At 40.2% G+C, this 22,832-nt stretch overlaps 1 protein-coding gene across 5 annotated transcripts in view; it reads right to left on the bottom strand.

Annotated features, from left to right (window-relative positions):
* Positions 1 to 22,832, bottom strand: part of astn1 (astrotactin 1) — a 288,872-nt gene that overhangs the window by 33,358 nt on the left and 232,682 nt on the right. For all 5 annotated transcript variants that reach the window (XM_079569048.1, XM_079569049.1, XM_079569050.1 and 2 more), the window contains one exon: positions 161 to 438. In XM_079569048.1, coding sequence (XP_079425174.1) covers positions 161 to 438 — 278 coding nt within the window. The remainder of the gene's footprint in view (positions 1 to 160; positions 439 to 22,832) is intronic.

The raw sequence follows: 22,832 nt of genomic DNA, 5'->3' as shown, positions 1-22,832 counted from the left end.
GCAGTGGCTGGTTAAAAGAGGCCATTGATAAAGCAGTAGTAGGATCAAACCACTTATTACTAGAAATCTTTGGGTCAGAAATGAAAGAGGAGTATTTTGCACCTCCTAATGGGTCTTCAACACTTGTTTTATCACAGAACTATTAAAGACAGTCTAATACCTGATACGTCTCATTGTTGGACACAAGTTCGTATATGGGCGCCGCCTTGGTGATCTGTAATAGGACGGGCTCGGATTGCTGACGCCCCTGAGCGGCCCTGGGACTCATGTGGCAGAGGTGGCAGGCGCGCGGACACTGGCCCTGGCTGGTGCAGTCCATCCGCACTCCTGCCGCCATGCGCTTCGCCCCCGTGTCCAGCAGACTGGCTATGTATGCCGGGTACGTGAGCGTCCGCGGCTCCTTATCGCGCTCCTCGGACTCTTCGGAGGGAGAGTTACCTGCAAGAACACAATGAGAATATACTGTGAGTCACAATCAAGCGCATTTACAGGAGAAATGGAATGGACACAGGTGAATTCCTGAAAGAAAATAGTCCTGAAAAGCACCAGTACCTACACAGCAGCCTTTTAATGAGTGGGATATTATAAGGCAACGCCAAAAACTACGGAGCCCCAAAAGATCCCTAAAGGGAGAAAAATTTCCCCTGGCCGCATACCGAATGGTATCAATGAAAAAAAAGTTTTCGTTTTTTTAGCATACGGAGCTGAATGGGCAGCCGATATATTGCTGGGTTGCAGGTTATAGAATATGATGATGTCATCGGACCCAACGGGGGGCAAGAGCCAGTTTTTCTTATTAACAGCATTACACAAGTCGTAGCTAAAAAGAAAATATATGAATTTAAAAAAATATCATTATGGACTGGGTCCATGATCTCTCTGTACAAGACCAAAAATGTCCTCAAAAACAAAATATTGTTTTCCTCTATATAATAGTATAGGCCTTTAGATTTCTGTGATGTCACCTGCAACCCAGCAATACCGATTTTCACCGCGATGTTTCTCCGCTCTCCTGAGGCCGAAGTTGTGGGAGGGCCCATTTCAAAGCTCTGACTGAGTTCTTTCTGGTGCAAAAAACGGGAAGTCTCTATCATGGAGATATCGGCCCATTATCGAAAATACCCTAATATCGGCGTCAATATATGGGCCAGGCCCTAGTTGAAAGTATAACATAGTATATAGTAAGCTGTTTTGCCTTCATTGGGCTTAGGTGTTGCTCCAATAAAAGAAAGAAAAAAAACATATATATTTTTTTTTTAGCATACAACCTTTTTTTTCACCTTTTAGGAAACTTTAGGGGCTCCATATAAAGCAGATGTAAGGTTGACCTGATTTGTACATATATCATTTTAGGTCATATGGGGAAAATATGGGACTTTTTAGACTCCAGATGGTCATGAATCTGTGTTCTATGGGCATTGCTGTTCTTCTGCACTTGCAGCATCCTTGGCAGTGGTTAAATTAAACTTTTCAAATAAAAACAAAGCATTTTACTCTCCGCAAAATGATCCTTTAGTTTAAAATCATTAGGACAGGTAGAGCACTTGAAAAGACATCAGGGGTATGGGTTTGTTGTAATCCAATAAGGGAGTGAGGGAGAGGAAAGTCTAAACACAGGATATTGTTTACAGTGTTAGAGCATGGCACAGCTACAGAGCGTTAATGCATCCGCAGCCCTCTATATCTCCCATTAGAGACCTTTTAGCTTTTCCACATCACACGCAGAATACACGAGCAGCAGAGTAAATATTTGAGTTACTGCTACTATAAGACGGAAATAGTCCCCTTTGAAAACAGGGGGAAGGAACACATTAACATTTTTAGACAACTACTTGCTATATATTTGATTTGTTTACCGACAGTAGTAGCGCATGTCTTGCGATCAGAGCTAGAGTTATACAGTAGTAACGGTAGCTACTAAAAATAATAATGTGAGAACTGAGGCACTTATTTTGTCTAGTTCCAAAATCCAAACAAAACAGCTTTTTCCTTGAGGCGGTAGGCGGTTCCTCTGTCCCTGGTCTGCACCTCCAGCCTTGGGCCCTTTCACTCTCCTCTGACAGGCTGACAGCTGAGTGACAGGTTTTGGGGCAGAAAACCAAAATGGAGCAGTGGCACAAACACTAACAACTTTATGCCTCAAGGTTAGTGTTGTTATTTAAAACATTTAAGAGGGTTCTTTTCCGGCTGGTGCACTGGTTTAGGATTGGAGTGTGTAATAAAGTAAGTGAACTCCAAATTGGTCAAGGAAGAAAGAAACAGTAGTAGCTCACTGCACTGCAAGAGAATGTATAATTTTGCTAGTTTCCTTTTCCAAGTGTGCAAATAAGCCCAAACTAGCAATTTGAAACACAAACACCAATAAGAGACCTGGCTTGTTGTCGGAGCATTGCGAAATACAACAGGTATTTACCATATTTTCCGGACTATAAGCCACTCTGGAGTATAAGTCGCACCAGCCTTGGCAACTACCTCGGCATTTAGGGGTAACTGCATCGTTGACAAGCCTCTCCCGGCCGCACGTTGTTCAAGCACCCATTTGCAAACTTGTTCCTCGAGCTGCGGCCATCTAGCTTTTAGTCCTTGATTAACTTTTTATGCTTTCTTCATTGAAGTAAGAGTAACCTCCACTTTTCGCCAGTCCTACACAAGTTTCTCGCTCACGGCAAGCTTCCTTTCTGCTGCTCAATTAACGGTTTTTAAATTTTCAGTGGGACAGGAGTAGCAGATACTGGTACACAAGCCTCGAGCGCCCTTTAGCGGCTGTCAGTGTGAAAATAACAAACATTTAACATATAACTATATAAGTCGCACCTGAGTATAAGTCAAAGTAGGAAAAAAAGGTGCGACTTATAGTCTAGAAAATAAGGATGTGGTATGATTGGAAAGGTGCTTGAGACAAGAGAACAAAGACTGTGTTTAGTTACTGAATCTGAAAATAACATTTGCAAAATGACTTTCTTGGCCATAAGCAGACGGTGCTTTCAAATAAAAAACTAGTCCTATAAAACTGGTCCTAAAATGTTCTCTTATGATAGGCTTTTAGGATTTATCAATACGTAGAAGAGATTAAAAAAGCGCTTTGAGTGTCTAATGTGGGTAGAAAGCGCTTTATAGATCAGAGAGCATTTACCACTACCATCGACAACTGGGCTGGGTTGGTTGAGTTGAAGACGTTCCATGTCTATCTTCAACTCAACCAACCCAGTCCAGTCGACGATACACCGTAGTGCTTATGCAGTGTTTCAAATCCCCACTGATGATGAATTGAAAGTTGAATTCATAACAAACACATGCAAAAAGGAACTTGCTCCATCACAGGAAAATCAATCCACGACTCACTCACTATTCTTGCATTGAAACTTTACAGAGACTCAAATACTGTATGTGGAGAGTGCACATGACGAACAGCTGCATTGGATTTGGTAGTTGACGCTCAAAACTTTTTTTTTTTGCACAGTTCATTGAGCGCAGACCATTTAAGTACAGTTAAATAGTTGTTCTTTGTTTTTGTGCCAGTGTTTTTGAAGTGTTGCTTAGGTCTTTTTTTTCTGCAATGACAACACTTAACATTAGATTTGTCATTTTTATGTGCCGTTCCCTCTCCCTCTAAAACAACAGTCACTTTTTTCCCCTCTATGCTAATAAATGTGTCATAGGTGTGAGTGTGACAAACTGTAACGTAGTACAGCGTCAAAACAAAAACACATTTGATACTGCAGTTTGCATTCTTTGGCGTTTTAGCTGTGAAAGGTGTACTCACGCTTTTACACTCCTGACACCCTCTGTACATTTGACAAACAGCTCAAAGCAGCAGCGATACACGGCTTCGCAGACAATAACATTCACATTTGGCGACGAAGCTTGTGCCTGACTTACTGTGAAATTAAATGAAAATATAGAAACTTTTTAAAGTCTGTTCATGAACAATCTCTTGACTCTTTCCTCTATCTTCAAAGTAGAAATTTGTTTAATTTGAAGTGAATGAAAAAGAAAAATTGGCTTTACGAAAAAAAAAAAAAATGGTTTGCTTTTTGAGCAAGTGCAGTTTTTTGTCGTGGTTTTCTAACGAATCGACACATTATTTTCTCAATGCAGTGACACTGACCGCTGCTCTCACTACACGCACTTCACAGATGCGTCACACCTTTTCAATTCACCCATTCTTATCTGTGCAGAAGCACAATATGTTTTCATCGTATGCAGTGTGCCCAGCAGTGACTCATCATCTCTATAGCACACAACAGATGGCGCTCAGAGCAATTCATGTCTGTAGAAAACCATTTCTTATGCGCCCACGCGGCCCGGATTCTCCTCCTCACTGCACTGACTGACTCCATGTAGTCGCTCATATCTGTTTACAATGGTGACACTCCATATATGCGAGAGCTTCATTCCAGAGGCTCCACAAGTGAATGCTTATGTAATTATTTAAAAGTTTCTTGTATCTAAGTTGTGTGTGGATTTTCTATTGCCATTCATCCAGCCTCTCTATCAAATGGAAACACATTTAAATCAGTATCCATCTTAAGGCAGAGAAGTCACGGACTCGGACTTGTGACTCGTTGGACATGAAACTATGCTGCTTGTTTGTATAATGCTTCACAGTGTAGGAGATTTGTTCTCCATTCAAAAGTTGTAGGGTGACATGGTTCTGGTATCTAAATGCAATTTTTATATTATTGTATAAGTATTGTGATTGCAAGATTTCAAAGTTTTAAAATCAAGATTCAGTTCACTTTGCACAATAAGTGAAGTGTCCAGGAGTCTGTGAAAGAATACTGTGAAACATAAGCTTAACCTGGTCTGAACTCCAGGGTTAGCAGGTTTTATGCTGATCCAGGATTTTGTATGGTTTGCAAAGAATATTGTGCCGCTGAAATATATGCAACCGTTTACATTTGCTTTTTGTGACCATTGAAATAGCAATTTTTCATTAATTTAAGCCCTGATTTAGATTTGAGTTCTTCTATTGCCTCGTTTTTGAAGTGTTTGTTCGTTTGGCACTTTTCACTATTAATACGATTTTGTTCCATCCTAATTCCATTTCTAAATAACATTATTGTTTTAGTGGTATAGTCTTAATTTATACAATCTTCAGCGGTTTAAAATTGGTTTAGACCTGGATTTATCTTGTTACATGAACACAGCTGTCTTATCTGGATAATGTAGTTAGCATGTTGGCCACTAGATGGTGCTTGCGTATCATTGTCCTCGCTGCTTATAATATCTTCCACATGCTGTTCTTTTTTTACAGGAAAAAAAAGAAAAAGAAAAAAAGATCAGGGGCAAACCATATCTAACCTTTTGTGCTTGTCCGTGATGAGGATTATACGGGTATAGAATGTAATGATTAGCCAGGCCTGTACCAAGATGGAGGAAAAGCAAAAACAAGCGGTGGTTTAGCACATGTGCGAGCAGTCAGGCGGGACACAGCATCATAAAGGACTTTTATATGGGGATTGGCAACAGCTTCGACAAATAAGACGTCTAATGCTATTACGTGACAAAAAGAATACACAACTGTTGAACGTACACAAGATGCTAAATTTGCAAGGGTGATCTCGCATGTTTAGAGTGTGCTTTCACAAGGAGATGTTAAAGCCAGAGACAGAGCACATGTCCCATTTTGAAGATACAGTACTTTGACCTATTATATTACTACTTTATCCAGTGAACAACAGCTCTCCACCACTTTTCTTCTCAGCTTTTAACAGCTGGAGTTGTCCTCACTCTGGGGAAAGCTGCTGCCATATATAAACTGTGGAGTCAAGATGCAATATACCACCTCCACCATTCTACATTGAACATATTTAAGAAATGATTCCTATAGTGCAGTCCATTGATGTGGAAGCATCAGTGATAACTAACAAGCATAATACTTTCAAGATAAATGTCATCTTGAAAGTATGAGTAAAGAAAGTATAGCTCCTTTAACCTAAAACAAAATAGTTTTAGGTTAAAGGAAAGATACAAGATGTTTCAGTCAATAGTATAGTAACAAAATATAAATATTTAAATAAATTCATACACACAAATACATGGAATCTCGATTACCCATGAGGGAGATGGGTCTACAGAAAATATTTTGGCATTTTGCTGCTCAGAAATGCACCACCAAAGTCTGTCCAGTGATGACCCCTGTATCGCATCGAGCTATCCAGGAAATTTGCTGGAGGACACACCAAGTCGACAGGTGGATTCTGTCCAGATATGAATTATTTATTTCAGTAAAAAAAAAATGGGCAAAAATTATACAATTGTTTTATGGTTCATAATGTTTAGGTTACCATATTTCTTAGCAATCAATCCGTTTTCAGGCTTTAACTATCACTTGTGGATAGTTATGGGTTAAATAAAAAAGACAAGAAAAGAAAAAGAAGTAGGTGGAATTCCTGACCACTCCTCTCAGGGCCAGAGTTTTATCGGCTTCTGGCTTGTCTGTTTGGTCCTCATGGTGAGGAGCTGACATTGCTGTAATGCTACCCCCTGGTGGCCAAGGGCGACTCCAAAAGACACTTGGTAAACAGCGTTCTATTGAGCACTTTTTGAATGGGACCCGCCGATCTCTGTTATGTAGATCTCTCGTTAAACCAGTCTGACATTTGACTATGAGAGCGAAAAGAAGTGTCTTTGAATCAAAAACAACCAGCCGACAATATTGAAACTCTCTAGAACAATGGAAAATTCCTGGATGACTGAGAGCTTTCGTAACATAACTCAAGCGTCACTGAGTTAGACATCGAGGAAGTGGCATGATTTCACACAAGTGAACCCAAAACATGTTGAGAAAAACATGAACCATAGTAGACCATTTGGTTATTCATCTAAAAGTAGATAAAACATTTTTTTCCCCTGATATTTTTAGTGTTTTGGGTTAAACTTTTCAGTCAGATCCGGCCTCCAGGTGTGAGCGGATTTCCGTGAAAGAAGAATCTTCTCCCTTTTCCTGCAGCACGGATGGATCCACAGATGAAGCGAGCGGAAATGTCTTGGCTCACATCCCAGCGCGTTTCAACTTCACACAAAGTTCAACACGGCTTTAAAGCAGCGCAGCCCCTTTTTACCTCAGCGAGCTTTCTGAGCCACAACCTATCAGTGCCCTGCCTCCTCCATCTCCCTAATCCCTTTCCAGTGGACCACCTACATTGCCAAACATCCCAAAACCAGCTTGCCGCGGCTACCTCTAAGCGTGATGGAAGTTTGATGTTAAAAGCAGAGGGCTCGGAGCAGATGCAGTTTGTGTTAAGTGCTGATTACAGGGGCAGCTGACGGCGGCCTGACGGAGCCATTAGTGACATCTCCTTCACTGGTGCTCAAGGGCCCAGTAATGCTACGTCTGTGTCCGTCGCTCAGTCACTCTGTGAGGCCCCTGTACATGTTCATTAGCCCCACTTCACTACAGAGCGCTGCCTCTGACCAACACAGTCCTGCACCAAGGTGACTGTGGATATAGCAAAAGTGCTACTCTATTCTATTAAAGGATTGACTTCTAAAGAGTACATTATCACATGACCTAACATGAGACAAAAACAACTCAAACTAGAAATGCAATGGCTGCGCCATTGCGATTGACTGCGGAATTGTGGGAAGCGAATGCAGAAATTGCATAAACTGTTCAAATTGCATAAATTGCTTAATTTGCATAATCTAATTTGCATAAACTGGTAAAATGCATAAAATGTCATGTTGCATAAACTCTATAAACTGCATAAAGTGGTAAAATGCATGAATGGGTTAATTTGCATAAATTATGTAAATTGCATAAACTCTTTAAATTCATGAATCCTAAATGGCATAAACTCGTCAGTTGCATAAACGCTTTAAAATGCATAAAGTGGTTAAATTCCATAAAGTGGTTACTTTGCATAAATTATTAATGTTGCATAAACTTTTAAATTCCATAAACTGGTCAAACTGTTGAAATGGCCTCAGTGCTTGATTGGCAGAAGCTGCACAAATGGCTGAAAGGCCTGGAGTCTCCCCATTGGCTGGATTCGCACATACACACCAATGCAAAAATTTCAAACTCCCGTATAAAAAAACTGGAAATCTGCAGAAGGCCAATTTTTTCTCAAAACCCACAAGTTGCAGAAGCTGAACATGCACAAAGTGCAGAAATTGCATAAAATGCAGAAAAAAGTGCAGAAAAGCATGGATTTGCGGCAGCCCCATTATAAGTCAATGGGAAAAATCTCTGACATTTTGGCCGATTGCGGAAAAAACGTAAATTGCAGAAGTCCCAAAAGTAATAGCACCCTTCTCCTCAACATGCGGAACATTTTGATGCATAACTTGCATAAATTGCACAAAGCATGAAGGTGCTGAAAGCTCTAGAAAATCGGGAAAAAGATGGAAGAGGAATAATAATAAAGAACATGAAAACCAATAATTGACTGCGGAAGAATTCCGCAGTCAATCAATAAGAACCGCACCTTTGAAAGACATTTTTATGTAACTGTAACAACATTAAAAAAGTAAAATGTTATGATTCAAAAATCTACATTTTGCTTGCTTTGAAAGAGGAGACTGTAAGCAAGAAACCAATAGTTGTTCTTAATAAAATAAATGTGGCAGAGCTGCCAGTCAAATAATCCTTTTTTTTTCCGTTCAATAAACAGTAACTTTGCAAGTCAAAGTTAGTGTCAATCACACCTGTCAATCACCACCTCCACACAGGAATAACATGAAAGCTTTCCAAGGCTTCAGTCCTATTAAAAGACCAGCACAGTGGGATTTTACAGCTCCATTTCAAACATTAGAGACCAAAATTACACGCAAGTAGTCCCCACCCCAGTGAATGAAAAAGTGGTTGCTCGCTTGTAGCTATATAGTGATCATTCTGTGACAAATCCACATGAAAAGAAAGAAATAATAATATTCAGTGTATCTTATTCATAAAGAAACGTTTTGCCTTATTAATTTACTTAGGTCAGAAAAATACGTGTACCGTATTTTCCGGACTATAAGTCACACTTTTTTTCATAGTTTGGCTGGGGGTGCGATCTTATACTCAGGTGCGACTTAAATATCAAAATATATAATTTCACATATTGGCTATTTTCAAACTGACAGCCGCTAAAGGGCGCTCTAGGCTTGTGCATCAGTATCTGCTACTCCTGAATAGTTGACAAAGAAAGCACTTACTCACTGCACCATTGAAAATGAAAAAAACAGTAATCGAGCAGCAGAAAGAAGGTTTGGAGTGAGCAAGAAACTTGTGAGGGACTGGTGAAAAGCAGAGGTTACTCTTCGCGGGCTAAAAGCTTGAGGCCACAGCGAGAGGAACGAGTTCGCAAATGAGAGCTTGAACAATGTGCTGCCGGGAGAGGCTTGTCAATGGTGCAGTCACGCCTCCAGGCCCAGGTCGTATACTACGGAGTGGCTTATATGTTTTTTTCTTCTTCATTATGCATTTGTTGGCTGGTGCGACTTATACTCCGGAGCGACTTATGGTCCGGAAAATGTTTGTTAGTAATGTTAAAATATAGGTTCCTGACTTGCTAAACCTGTTACTCTCTCACTTTGTTGCTTGCACATTGAAATCTATATAACAACACATTCCAATCCATCTTACTTTTACACTGCTACTTTTACAAAAAAAAAAAAAAAACTGTACAAGGACAGTACATTTCTGCCTTTTGCTTCATTTGATACGCGCAGCCCTGTTTTTCCTCTATCTCTGCTCTCCGCCGCCTCACAACTCCATCTGTTTCTGCTGCACGTGAATCCACTGGGGGGCATCTCCACCAAAACGCAACAAAACCTCCTTTTGCCTCCTTAGCAATAAACCACACGCTACTTTTTTGTCTCGCAGTGAAATGGCTTGAACTGTGTGAGAGAGTGGAGATGGTATTAAAGGTAGAAGTAATGTAGTGTTGCAAAATGTTTCATAGCCAACGGCTGCGTGGTGTCTTTCTCCCTCCTTTTCCTTTTGTATCCAGGAGTGAAAGGAACCCCGGGAAGCTCTAATGAAGCTAACATCCAGGTGGAGGAGGAGTGAACAAGGAGAAATGAAGTTAGTGCTGCTGCCATGGGGGTTAAAAATAGTATTACAAGAAATAGTTTGGCTTGCGTCAGTCACTCGGGGTCAACTGAGAGGAGCATTTACCCCAAAACCATGTTATCGTCCCTGTAAAGACAGCGATTCTTTCCATTTGGCCCGTCCTTTTAGTGGTGCACCGGCACAGCACGTGGGGACTTCACTTCACATCTTGCACTATGTTCACAGAAGATTAGCCTACACTGTGCATTGGTTAGGTTGGGAGGATGAGTGAAGAAAAACAAAATGCTAATAAGGCCACAGACCGGCATCAACAAAAGATGATGTTTGCCTCAGTTTGTACGGCTCCAGCAGTGCATAAAGTATTTATATTCAATCCAAATAATTTTTATAGAGCCCGTTGTCGCCTCACAGGGCATCACAAAAAAATGCCGCCATGATCAAATGAAATGAGACAAATATCAAGCAAAGAAAAAGACAAGCAGATGGAAAAATGCCCAAATGTCGACAGTGAAGCAGCAGATAATTGTCCCAGTGCGTCCCTTGTTTTTTAGATCCCCTTTCAAAGCAAGGAAAACAAAAAAAGACAAAACAGTGGGGAAAAAGAAAGGGAAACCTTAAGGAGCAACATCACGAATTTCATATCCACTCATAAACAATTATCTCTATAAGCGACAGTGATGAATTCAACGCAGATTTTGATCAATGGCAATTTGGGCCATATGACAATCAGGTGAAAAGGGAGTCGCATTACAAATTTCACCGTAAAAGACATTCTCAAATATTGTTCACTGGGCTGAATATACTGTATGACACTGCGTTTCTCTCTTCAGAAGCCTCTTCCCGCCTTTGCCGCCAGATGCAAGACAAGAGCGAGACGAAGCTTCTGACTCAATCAATCCAGTGCGGACGATAATATTTGGAAATGTACCACAATGGAAAGTTCCTAGAGGACTAAGAGGCAATAAAAAACAACTCTGGAAGTTGTTGATGGGATTTGCAATATTGCACAGCAAGTTTAGTCTCACACTTGCTGTATTCAGAGCAGTAAATATTGGCAAATGTGGCTTTGAATAAGTTTGATACGAATAATGTGATGTAAAAGACTCCAGAGAACAGTCTTCAAACTTCAGTGTTTTTTTCAATTGAGACAAGTATCCAAATTGCTACAAAAGGCCTAATGAAGGGATGGTGATGGATTCTTAAGCATTAAACTATCTGCACACAATGAAACAGTTGAACTGTGCAGAGTGCGGACCCCCTGGTGGTTGTAAAGGGAGGAGTAGAACAGTGTGGAAAAATGTTTCATAGCTTAAAGAGCTGTGATGTTTTCTTTCCTTTTGTATCCTGGAGTGATAGGAACTCCAGGCAGCACTAATGAAGCTCAAATCCAGGTGAGACACAAGTGACTAAGGTGTAATGAAGTTACAACTGCTGCTTCCGCTTCTGAGGAAAAAAAAAAAAGCAGGTTCTAAATACAAAAGGCCAGGTTTGCATCACTGAAGCGTGGTAACATTAATCATTTAATATAAATATGATGAACAGTGACCTTTTTGCACGCACCATACACAGCATGGAGCCAGGAAGGTGTGAATTATGAAAGACTTGTTTGTACCACAGGAGTCATACTGTATGTGCAAGTAACATATCTCTAGGATTTACACAAAGACCTTCAATGATATTACTGCTTCTGTCCATTAGAATATGGATTTGTTTTCTATGTTGAAATCACAAATCAAAACGAAAACTATTGCCAGATCCAAAAAAAAGTAGCCTCCTGAATGTATAACTAACTGTTGTGACCTGGGGTGGCTGCAGTTGGTCAGGTCTAGGTTCAGCAAAACTATGAGCCCAAAGAATGAGATTTATTTATTTACTTGTTTATTTGGTATAGGGACATGTAAATGAACATACATGGGTCTCATGCAACACTGGATTGTAGCCAGATTGGGCTAATTTCCATCCATCGTCCCAATGCACACTCTCAAATACACTCTCATTCATCCCGGCCTATTGTACATGTTTTTAGTGGTCGAGGAAACCGGAGTACCCGGAGGAAACCTACGCAGACACAGGGAGAACATGCAAACACAGAAAGGCCCCATCCAGGTGGGAATTGAACCCGGGACCTTCAAGCTGTGAAGCACGAGCGCTAACCACTGTACTACCGTGCAGACACTGGAGGCAAGTGAAGGACACAAAAACAGTGTGCACAATAATGAAATCTACACACGACAGTGTGTGTAGATTTCATTATTGTGCACACTGTTGTTGTGTCCTTGGGCAAGACACTTCACCCTACTTGCCTCCAGTGTCTGCGTACATTGGTGTATGAATGAAAGAGTGAATGGATAACTGGTTCCTTATTGTAAAAAGCTTTGGGCCTGATAAAGGTAGAAACGCGCTATATAAGCTGAGTCCATTTACTATTTACCATTGTATTGTATTGTATTGTATTGTACACACTATTCAGATTTGCCATATTTATCACACAGATTCTCGAGTCTGTCAAAATAAAACACAAAAGCCACACACATATGAAACGAAAAATGCAGCTCAGTAACCTACAGTTCAAACTTCCTTTTGCTATAGAGTGGCATCATAAAACATTTTAACAGGGAGACGAGTTCTCTGGACAACCATGGCCTTTTCTTGAATTGTCCTGGGACCACTTTCTGTCAGCTGGAAAAGAAAGTAAAAGTGTTGCTGCATTCTCACTTCACCAGAACACTTTTTAACAAGGTACTTGCACCTGACAGGCTGCGCCGCACACTTTTGGATTGCACGGAATTTTTTATGAATTTTTTTTTTTTCACTTTTTTTGCCAAAGAGACTGGAAAGAAAATACTGGAATTGGAAGTGGGTTTGAAGCAAAAGGACTTTAAGAATTGCAGCAAGAAATTTCTTTTGCGAGGATTATTCAAATTTAAAGTATTTCCACATTTCGAAAACTTGGATGGGGTTTGGTCGTTTTGCATCTTAGCGGCTTACATGATAAAAAATACAATACACAGATAGCTGACTTTCCAATGGCAAAGAACTCAAAGTCACTTACAAGTGATGCTGTCATGTGTGCCTTTATGTTATTTTCCAGATCCAAATGTAAAATTGCCTGTTTCAAAGTGCATAAAAAGCCACTCACGGTGATAAGCCCTCTACGTGATGACACATTTGAAAGGTGAATTAGTCTAATATAGCAAAGGACCTCTGTTCACATTTAAAACAGTCTTTCCACACCGTTTTCCGGACAAGTTCATGGCGATCACCTTGGACAAGCTGCAGAAATTACTCTTAGTTTTTTTTCCACCCTCCTTCTTTTATCATCTAAAAGGCTATCCTTTGCACTCGCTTGTAGCACACAGCCTCATGGGAGAGAGGAGAGTGAAAGGTAAGGACCATAAAGGTCGCGGATGCCAGGGGTGATTTGGTATTTTCACACCAATGGCGATCAATTTGAGCGTCTGAGGCGGTTGGTAATAAGATATGAAATGGTAGTAGTGGGGATTGTCAGCCAAAAAATCTATAGCAGGGGCCATCCATTTTATTCTGCCAACTGGGAGTTACGCCGAAGACACCTTGTAATAAAATGCTTTACACCTACTCCCAAGTTTCTCAGGGATTTGACAATGTGGCATGGGGATATTTTAATAGAAAACTTTCCGCCTATTTTTTCCTCTTCTCCACAAGACTTTGAATATTGTAGAGAGAAAAAAAAAGAAGCTCCATAGAAAAGTGCCATACAGTGTTTCGTTAAAAAAAAAAAAAAGAGTAACTTTAGCCGTCTGTGGGGAAAGTGGAGGAAGTGGCCGCGAAACTGCAAGATTTATGCTACGGTACATGTGTTAGTCACCGTGGAAAAACGATTCAACCTGCAAAGAGTGCGTGGCTCGCCTAACCTTCCCCTGCCTCACAGGTTACTTACTTCAGTTTTACCCATCCATCCAAACCATGCACAGAAGACAAACTAGCACAACTTTACGAATGCACAACTTTATGAACTTTATGAATGCAACTTTACTTTGCATTCATAACTTTGCATTCATACTTTGCATTCATAACCTTTTCGCAAGCATTTATTTCTAAGAGTAGAGCGCAGTACTGTGCGTCCCCTGCATTTCTTGTTGTTCTGCAGTGGGAAAGCAGGTGGATTTTAGGAGCTCGAGCCTTATCTCTCCAAATGGCACCTGGCATTTACCTCGCGCCGAGATTACACCGAGGTGAGCGAAAGGAAAAAAAAAAAAAAAAAAGTTAGATTCTTGGTCCTGCTTTTATCGGACACACTGATGACCTTCACAGCTGGGTCTAAACTCGCGTCCAAACAAGCCCGAAGGAGGAAATTGAAAAACGTGCGAGGGGAAGGTGAGTGAAAGACACCTGGAAACTTTTGACTAAGAAAATGTTTCAGCTCGAACTCAAAATGGAACCAGCTTAAATGTCAAACGACAGTAAGCCTCGAGAAAAGGTTCTGAATAGGATCTGTGGGAATGTAGTGTTACATTAAAGTTTTTTTTTTTCTTTAAATGACCTTTGATTTTGTTTAGTCACTATTAGGTCAGAAGGACAAACAGCAAATATTAAAAAAACAGTATGCGGTTTATCCATTATTAAGTTGTGAGAAAAAAATATCAAGACCTTCACTTAACCCATTATAGGGCACTCATTGAAATACTTATTGGGGGACATAACACAAAATGCATTTCTGTAACATTTCTCAAACATCTTTAATTATCATGCAGAAAATCAATGCAAACGAAATGTACAATTTTTGTAATGTGATTGTGCTTTGCGTGCAGTGGGAGGGGTCAGTCACCTCCAATATTGTTTGACTAAAAAATGTTAATAAAAGTAACCTTTGAAAACATAAAAGCATAGTCCGAGGTTTTGGGTTTTGGTTCTTTTGTCAAGAAAATACTGTAAGATTGTAGGTAAAACGTGCTAGCTTTAGGTTTAAGTGAACAGGGCGTATGATGAAATATGGACCCTGCCTTTTTCATGCTGTAAATTCATTCAAACATAATTCTTATGATAAGACACAAGAAAATTAATACAGGTTTAGATTAATTGCGGTTTGATTCATTTTCATTTTTGTTATTCAGTTTGCCGCTTGCCACTATACACTCAAGTACAGATACTTCAAAATAATATTACTTGAGTAAAAGTAAAAATTGTGATAAAACTCAAATAACAGTTAAAACTACAAATAAATGGATCCCAGAAAGAATAGTTATTGCTGTGGTAAATACATAAATGCATAAATAGTAGATCATAAGAAATGAATAAATAAATAAAAAATCAAATACATAAACCCCTTTCTTTTTTCTTCCCGCCTGTACACCTTTCGCTATAGGGTTAAATCCTGTTTTAGTCCATATAAATCACAGGAATCAGAAGAAATGCTCTACAACAGTTTATTTCCGATTGTTTATAATATAATGATGATATCATTACTAACAAATACTACTGGATATGACGTGGCTGACCCTTCAGCCAATCAGAGGCCCACGCCCTCGAGCTGATACACGTGTTTTCATTGGACGGAGCGAGTTTCCGTCAAATCTAGTACAAAAACCCGCGAGCTAAACACAGCTGTGATGTTTTATATGTTTTATCTTTAAATGACGAAACTGCAGAGAAATGAACAACATCAGTTTCATCTCGGACATTTGGCTGCACGTTCTCAAGAGGAACTCTGAAAGAGACGCAGGACTTTGTGGACAACAGCAGCGGAGCCGAGGCCCGACTTTGTCGGGGTGACAGAGGTGTTTCCACGCATCATACGCACTGGAACCCGGCGCGGATCTGAGGCTCGCCGCGGTCAACGGACAACCGGACAACCGGGTGACACGGAGTCTGACAACACGAGGACGTTTGAGATATGGAGTTGGCAGTGACGCATATGGAGGAGAAGAAAGACTCACGAAGACATCAATGGTAAGTTGTGCTTTGGTGTCGCTGTTGTTGTGAGTACAATGGCGATACCCTAGCCTACCCATATAATGTAATAAATGATGAGAGTGGTGAATGGTAGCCGCTGCTGCGGTTGGGGAGGTGTGATGCGTAACAGCGCAGAGTGCGCTTGGAGAGCCTTTGGCACAGCTCGGACGTTCAGTTCCTCCACAGGTGTGGCAGGGCTGAAGATCTGGGACTGCTTTCCTTATTGCATGTGGGGCTAATTTCGCATGTTTGTGATTTATTTCTTTGCGTTTGAGTTTTGGAATCGTCATCGCAAGTGGTCAAAAACACTATGTAAAATAAAGTTGTTTCTGAATCGGGTTAAATATAATGTACATACCCTCAATGGGAGCTTGGGGGCGCTGTTTAGCAAACGTCTTAAATGCTCGCAATTAAGGGAAAAGACAAAGACCACTTGTGTCGTATGAATTTGGAGGACTTGTTGGAGATGTGATGTAGGGTGATCTCTTCTGATTGGCTGAGTGAGGACTACATGCTTCTTTACTTTACTGATGTGCAGCCGGGAGGCCATATGTAAAGTGTGTGGAAATTACCAAAAATAGTCACTTGTCCCATAAAGAGTTTTAAACCTAAAGGTAATTGAGAATGGCGGTTCTCATCTGCAACCTTAAAATGGGTTGAGAAGCTATACCTTTTCTTTCAATATTTATCCACAGCAAAAGTAGGAAAACTGATTATAACTATTCATTATTTACAGCTACAGCAATTGATGGGAATATACAGTATTTTACACTATTGTTAACAGACTAAATGGCACAGTGTTTTATAGGTTGAAATAAATATTTATATTTGGGTTGTGGCTTGTCAGCATAGGATGGTGGTGAGTTCCAAAGCTACATGACGGTCGTATTAATGGATTTTTTTTACTTTAGTGAGAAGAAAAGGGACTTGCTTATTGCTTTTGTTCCTAATCCTGACTTTAATCTCAACTAACACTGTGTTGGAATACATTTTCAGCACCGTCTTTACAAAGAAAGCTCCTAAAAAACAAGCAAACTAAAACACAGCTGCATTCATTGAATTATTGGGCGCGCTGCACTCTTACTTTAGTCTGCAAAACCCTCAGTAAAGTTCACAGCGGCGGGAGAAGAGCGCAGCTTTTATCTGGTGCTGTGTTTCAATCACTTTTCATTACTGCAGCTCAGAAGCAAAAGCTCGCTGAGGGCTGTTGACAAGCTATAGGATTTAACATAAAAACTCCGGCCGTGTTGGCAAGAATCAAAGCCAGGAGAAGCAGCGCTCCCATGGGAAAGCACTTCGACAACAATTATCTTCTAACAGCCCATGTCACCTCATATATTGTACATATTCTCAATAATAGATTTGCCGTCTGTCACTGTTAATTTGTGAGAAAGCTGGCGTTACAGCGGGGCCAAATCAATTGCTCCACTATAATGCCAGATTTAATTTAGATTACAATGTTTATGCGTGTGATATGTGCGGAATGCTCTATAGTTCATGATTTCAGTAGACAGAATCTTTTAGGTGAGGAACGCAACTGCAGCTGCACATTTCAAAAGGAGTCTCTAATTAATCAAAAACAAAGCATCATGTTAAGAGCTCCTCTGGATTGAAATGTTTTTGCTATTATAAACAAATACCATTTGTGCGTGCGCTCAGTCACGCAACAAGACCAAAGATGTTCACCATTTAGCCTCTCCTCCTCTCCACTATAAGGCCAAACGGGGGTGAAGTTAGAAGCGACCAAGCTCTTCCGTGTCTTCCCTAATTAAAGCAGAACAAAGTAACTTGTTTACCTTAATAAATCCTTTTCGTAGTCCCTCTGGGGGTAATACAAGTGTTGATGGGATCTCCCCCTGGTGTCTCTGGCCAGAAAAACACAATTGCAGCTTTCTTGCCTCTGGGTTGGAGCCAACGATACACATAATGGAATCACGAAGAAGAAGCTAACAGGCAACGGTAACTGCGGGCTAGCAGCACTTTAAACAGTATTTACAGCCAAGTTTGAGTGGAATTCTCTCCATTGTGTAATTGGATGTACAATACTACATGGACGTCGAAGCACTCCTAAGGTATTGTTGCGCCTTACAATATAATTCCCCTTTTAATCCACTTGGAAAATCGACATGTTAAATTTTGTGTGTAAACTTGAAGTACTTATGTAACCGTATTTGAATAGGGAAAACATGGAAGAGCTTGGTTGCTTTGAACTTCACCCCCATTTGGCCCCATAGAGGAGAGGAGGAGAAGCTAAATGCTAACAACATCTTTGGTCTTTTTGCGTGACTTAGTGCACGCGCAAAGATCAGACAGGTACACATCAACTCATCTACGCTCAGGTAAGAACATATCTCCTTATGGAAAACCGGTGGCCTGTTCTTTTAAAGCCTTAATATATCATATATATATATACTTCAACATGAATACTGTATTACTATAACAAAAACTGACAATTCATGATTTCTTATCTAATGATACAAGCTTTTTGGCACTCGACTGTTATTTCAACCTCCACAAACACATGAGTTATATGTATTTTTTCCCTTTCACAAGGTTAGTTTTGCGTATCCCGGCCGACTGTGAAAGTCGCTTTAGCATCTAAAGAGCATATGGCTGCAATGAAACAAAAGCTCTAATGCCACATCACTTCAGACTGAAAACCTGCACTCTTTGGGGTCAAATACCTCTTAAGTGCACATCATGCTCAATAGACCGACTGTATAATGGAGACTGGAATGTAAGAAATGTAGCTGTAGACGGCTGTGCTTTTACGGAGCTATGGGTAAATGAACTAATGGAATAGTTTCAGAGCCTGTTGAATAAACCCAAGATGCACAGCAAAGACGCTGATCAAGAATTAAACTGCAAAAAAGAAATCAATTTAACATATTTTTTTTCTGTGCGTATACCAAGATTAATTTTCTGTTTTTTAAATATAATTATTTAACTCTACTCCATTTAACAACGGTCAAAATGCAATAAGCAAATTAGTCGAAACTGCTCAAAAAAAGGTCATGAATTCAGGCCGTTTGAGCGGAAATGTAGAACTTGCTTTTTGCAGTCTCGCGGTCTGCACTGGCAGGCTTCACTTGGTCTCCTCGACAATTCTCTCAGTACAAACCATTCTCTCCCACTCCATCTCGGTCTTTTTCTTTACAATTTCTGAGCCATTATAAATAACCTATGGAAGACATTTCAGAGAGTGCAGCAATGCCGCAGGAGCTGTCCCAGCAAATGGAATATAATAACCTGCCCCCCGCCTCACATGCACACCCATCTCTCTCTATCCTCTCTCTTCGATATGTGGAAATATCAGTAATTAGGCGGCGGGCAAAGTCTCCCAGCAATTACCAGTTGATACGCCAGACATTCGTTAAGCTTGTTAGCGGGGATGGCCGGCTTCATTAACAGAGGACTGAGTGGTAGCGCACCAATAAAATAGATTTATAGGCATACCGCCGGGTGACCTTTGTGACACATCGTTTTTTGCCAGGGCCTGTTACTCTCTTTTTCATCTGCTCTCTGCCAGAGCGTTTCGACACAGAGGGGAAAAAAAAAAAAAAAAAAAAAAAACATTTTGGACAAAGATTGTTTACATTTGTCCGTGACAGAATGAGTCATGAGGAGGATTTATGATAGATGTCAGTGTGAATTAGACAAAACTACTGCAGGATAAAGGGGATCTCTGCAGTGCCAAGTCAAATTGAATAGAAAAGAACAGTATAGATTTCTCTTAATGTGATATTTCTTGTTTTCTGAACTGCAGATTATAAATGTGCTGCTGAGTCAGTGAAACAAAAACGAAATGGCCTGAGCTCAAAATCCTAAAACCTACTTTACTTAACGTCTTTCTCCTCACAGCAACATAACTCAATCTCTTCAGTGCCCCATCATCGATATCATACGAAGAAAAAAATAAATAAAATAAATAACAATAACAAAAAAGAAAAAGGAAAAAAGCAACAAGCCCCAGTCTCGAACCCACGAACAACAGCATTGAAGTCAGCCAGGTACTGATCTTAATGAGCTAAACAGCCCCTGCATCTGTGAATAACTGACCCCTGCTCGGCATTTTAGTTTCAAACAACCTCAATCCTACTCGGCTAGTCCGGACAACTTTTCAGAGTTCGTTAGCCTGCTCAATGTATTTTCCCTGTAGCCATTAGCATTAACCATCAAATATTGCAAATGATGCACGATCCAGCTGTTGTGAACTCATCGACCACATTTAGGTCAATGCCTCGTTAGAAATCATTAATGAATTTATAGACTGTTTTAGATTTTACTTACAAATTAGTGTATAAAAGTGTCCTCTGAGCTCAATGCCAAATCACATTCAGTTAAGTTTCTGCTTTTTGTGATGTCGGATACACATTACTTCAGTATTGCGCCTGGCCTCCCTGTTCATTTGTATGGGGATGGAATGTTCAATTTAAAACAACAAAATGTGTGCATTTGTAGGAACAAGCTCAGATGCCTGAGGCATTTCTATGATTCCTGTGTTAGGGTTAAGGTTAGCATTAGCAAATTGGTTACCATGGACACTGCAGGAGCATCTCCCAGTGACCATTCTTGGGGCAGAACTTTGTTATAAAATATAAAGATATACCTAGGGAGGGAAGAGTGGACGGGTTGTGTACATACAGCATAAGCAAGTTTTTCTCGCATGAACCTCCTGGTGCACATTTGTAAAAGGCTTAGGCCAGTGCCCCTAAGAGAGCCACACTCTCCTCCATCAATATCTCTGCAAAAATAAATACATAAAATACATTTTTTGCATTAACATTGTGCTCCATCACCACCTTAGCATAATAAACAGAATGTATTTCTATGTGAGATCTGATCGATTCATAGAATAGTTACAATATAAAATAAGGTACATTGATAATCAAGCTTGTGTACTTTTAGAAATGGCAAAAGGAGAACTAAAGCTTGTTTGTCTGCCTTTCAAAGGTGGCTTTGAAACCTCACTGAATACATTATGTTCTCACACATTCAGGCTGTCAATATAACGAACCTAACCTGCCATAAAAAAAGGGGTTCAAATGAGGAGCACACAATACTGTCTGTCTGATCCTGTTTACTTCGGTTCACCAGGCCTCATGCACATTTCTCTGCCTGTACCTCCAAAATTAAAAAGCTTTTGGAGAAAAGTTGACGAGTGACATTAATAGATTCTGTGCTACTAGTTTGTTGCCACTGGCATCAGGTGAGTTTCAATTAAATAAATGAAAACCAGGATAACAAAGCTTAATCATGTACATTCAATTGAAGTGAGTTAAATTGTAATAGTTGAGCTTTTTATCTCTTTACCAAATACAAATATAAAATTTGAGATGAATCTGAAGCTGCCAAATTACTTTTTGCAGACAAAGCACAGCTGTACTTCGCTGTCACCACACTCAATTTTTCTACCAGAAACTGTCCAAGAGCTTCCAACTAGTCTGTTCCAGTTAGAGATATTTACTGAAAGAATAGGTGTCAAACTTGTTTACAGAAACAAAGTTAGACAGGGTACATTGAAAGATTGACAAAAACACTTGAACACAACTTAGCACTGCAATGACAAGTTTGTGTACTAAAAGTTATATTAAAAAAAAGCCAAAGTCGGCTTTTCTGGTCCATACTGGTGCAATTGACAGGAACAACTATTTTTCACTGAGAGCGGAGCTTAAGATTAGCTGTTTATCATTGTATCTGCTTTAGACTGTGCATGTCTCTATGGGCCCGATCTTCCGCTTGGCGCAGCGGCTTTGGTCCAGTCGAGAGTGTCATCTTGCGTGCAGACTAATGGTGCAATGGTGTAGGATCCCAGGTTTACAGAGGCAGCACTGCCAGCATTGCTCAGAACTTCAGTCAATGCATTCCCATACTTTAGGGGCACATGGCAAAGGGTGGAACTTTAAAAACAGGTCATTCAGGAAGTGTCAGACACATTTAATTGTTCTACAGCTACACAGTATTGGCTAATGCAGCGCCACCAGTTTCAAAGTAGATGAAATATCCCCGTGTAGATGGACCGCAATCGCCACCTGCCTCAACACGTTTCCATGTTGTCTACCTTTGTCAGTTTACATGGGTGAGCTGTGTACAAAAATACCTCTAATAATCTCACGCCTCACGGCATCAGCAGCAGCACTAATGATTGGTTTTAATGAGGACTGCAGGCTATTGAGCCGTGGGTTTCTCGCCTTTCATAAACTTTTGAAAGGGTGAACTCATGTGGAAACAACTAGCGAGAGACCTTGGCTTCCCTTTTACACAGGGAGAAGTGATTACAATTTAAGTGCATTTTTGAAAAGAACTGGGCACCCATTTGTAAAATAACTACTAATAAGTTGACTTGGAAGTACTTTGATATTTTGATTCTGACTACAGGGTTATCTGGTCCTGCAGAATATGCACGTTAATATGGGCCTCAGACTCTGGACTTCAGCAGGTTGTAGAATTCAACTGTGAAATGTACTGTGTAAAATAGATATTGCAAGTTTCCAACAGTCTTCTATGGTAAAATTAGAGGAGTGACAACATGTTGAGTGAGAAGTAACAAAAACAATTTCATTTAGCCATGTGTGAAGCAGTGGGATGTGAGAAAATTGTGTTTACCCAAAAATAATACTATAAGAGCCACACTTCTAATTGTGGCCTCATTTGTTCACTTTGTTTGGAGCCTAAATGAGGAAATATTTGTCGAGGTATCTGAGACACTTCCTTCACCAACGTGTGATTATCAGTATGTGCGGTGCCATCGTTTACACCTGAAATAGGACCAGAGGAATAATGAAAATAAATGGAGAAGTAACACACTCATTTCCTGCCTAATTAAATCCAAATGACGAATGTGATGCTAGTGCATAATTAAAGAGTGGCAAAAGTAATTATAGTTAGACTTTTT

Source organism: Gobius niger (genome assembly GCF_951799975.1).
Source record: "Gobius niger genome assembly, chromosome: 13".
Taxonomy (NCBI): Eukaryota; Metazoa; Chordata; class Actinopteri; order Gobiiformes; family Gobiidae; genus Gobius; species Gobius niger.
The sequence above is the reverse complement of the archived record's forward strand: the minus strand, read 5'-3'. Positions and strand labels throughout refer to the sequence as shown.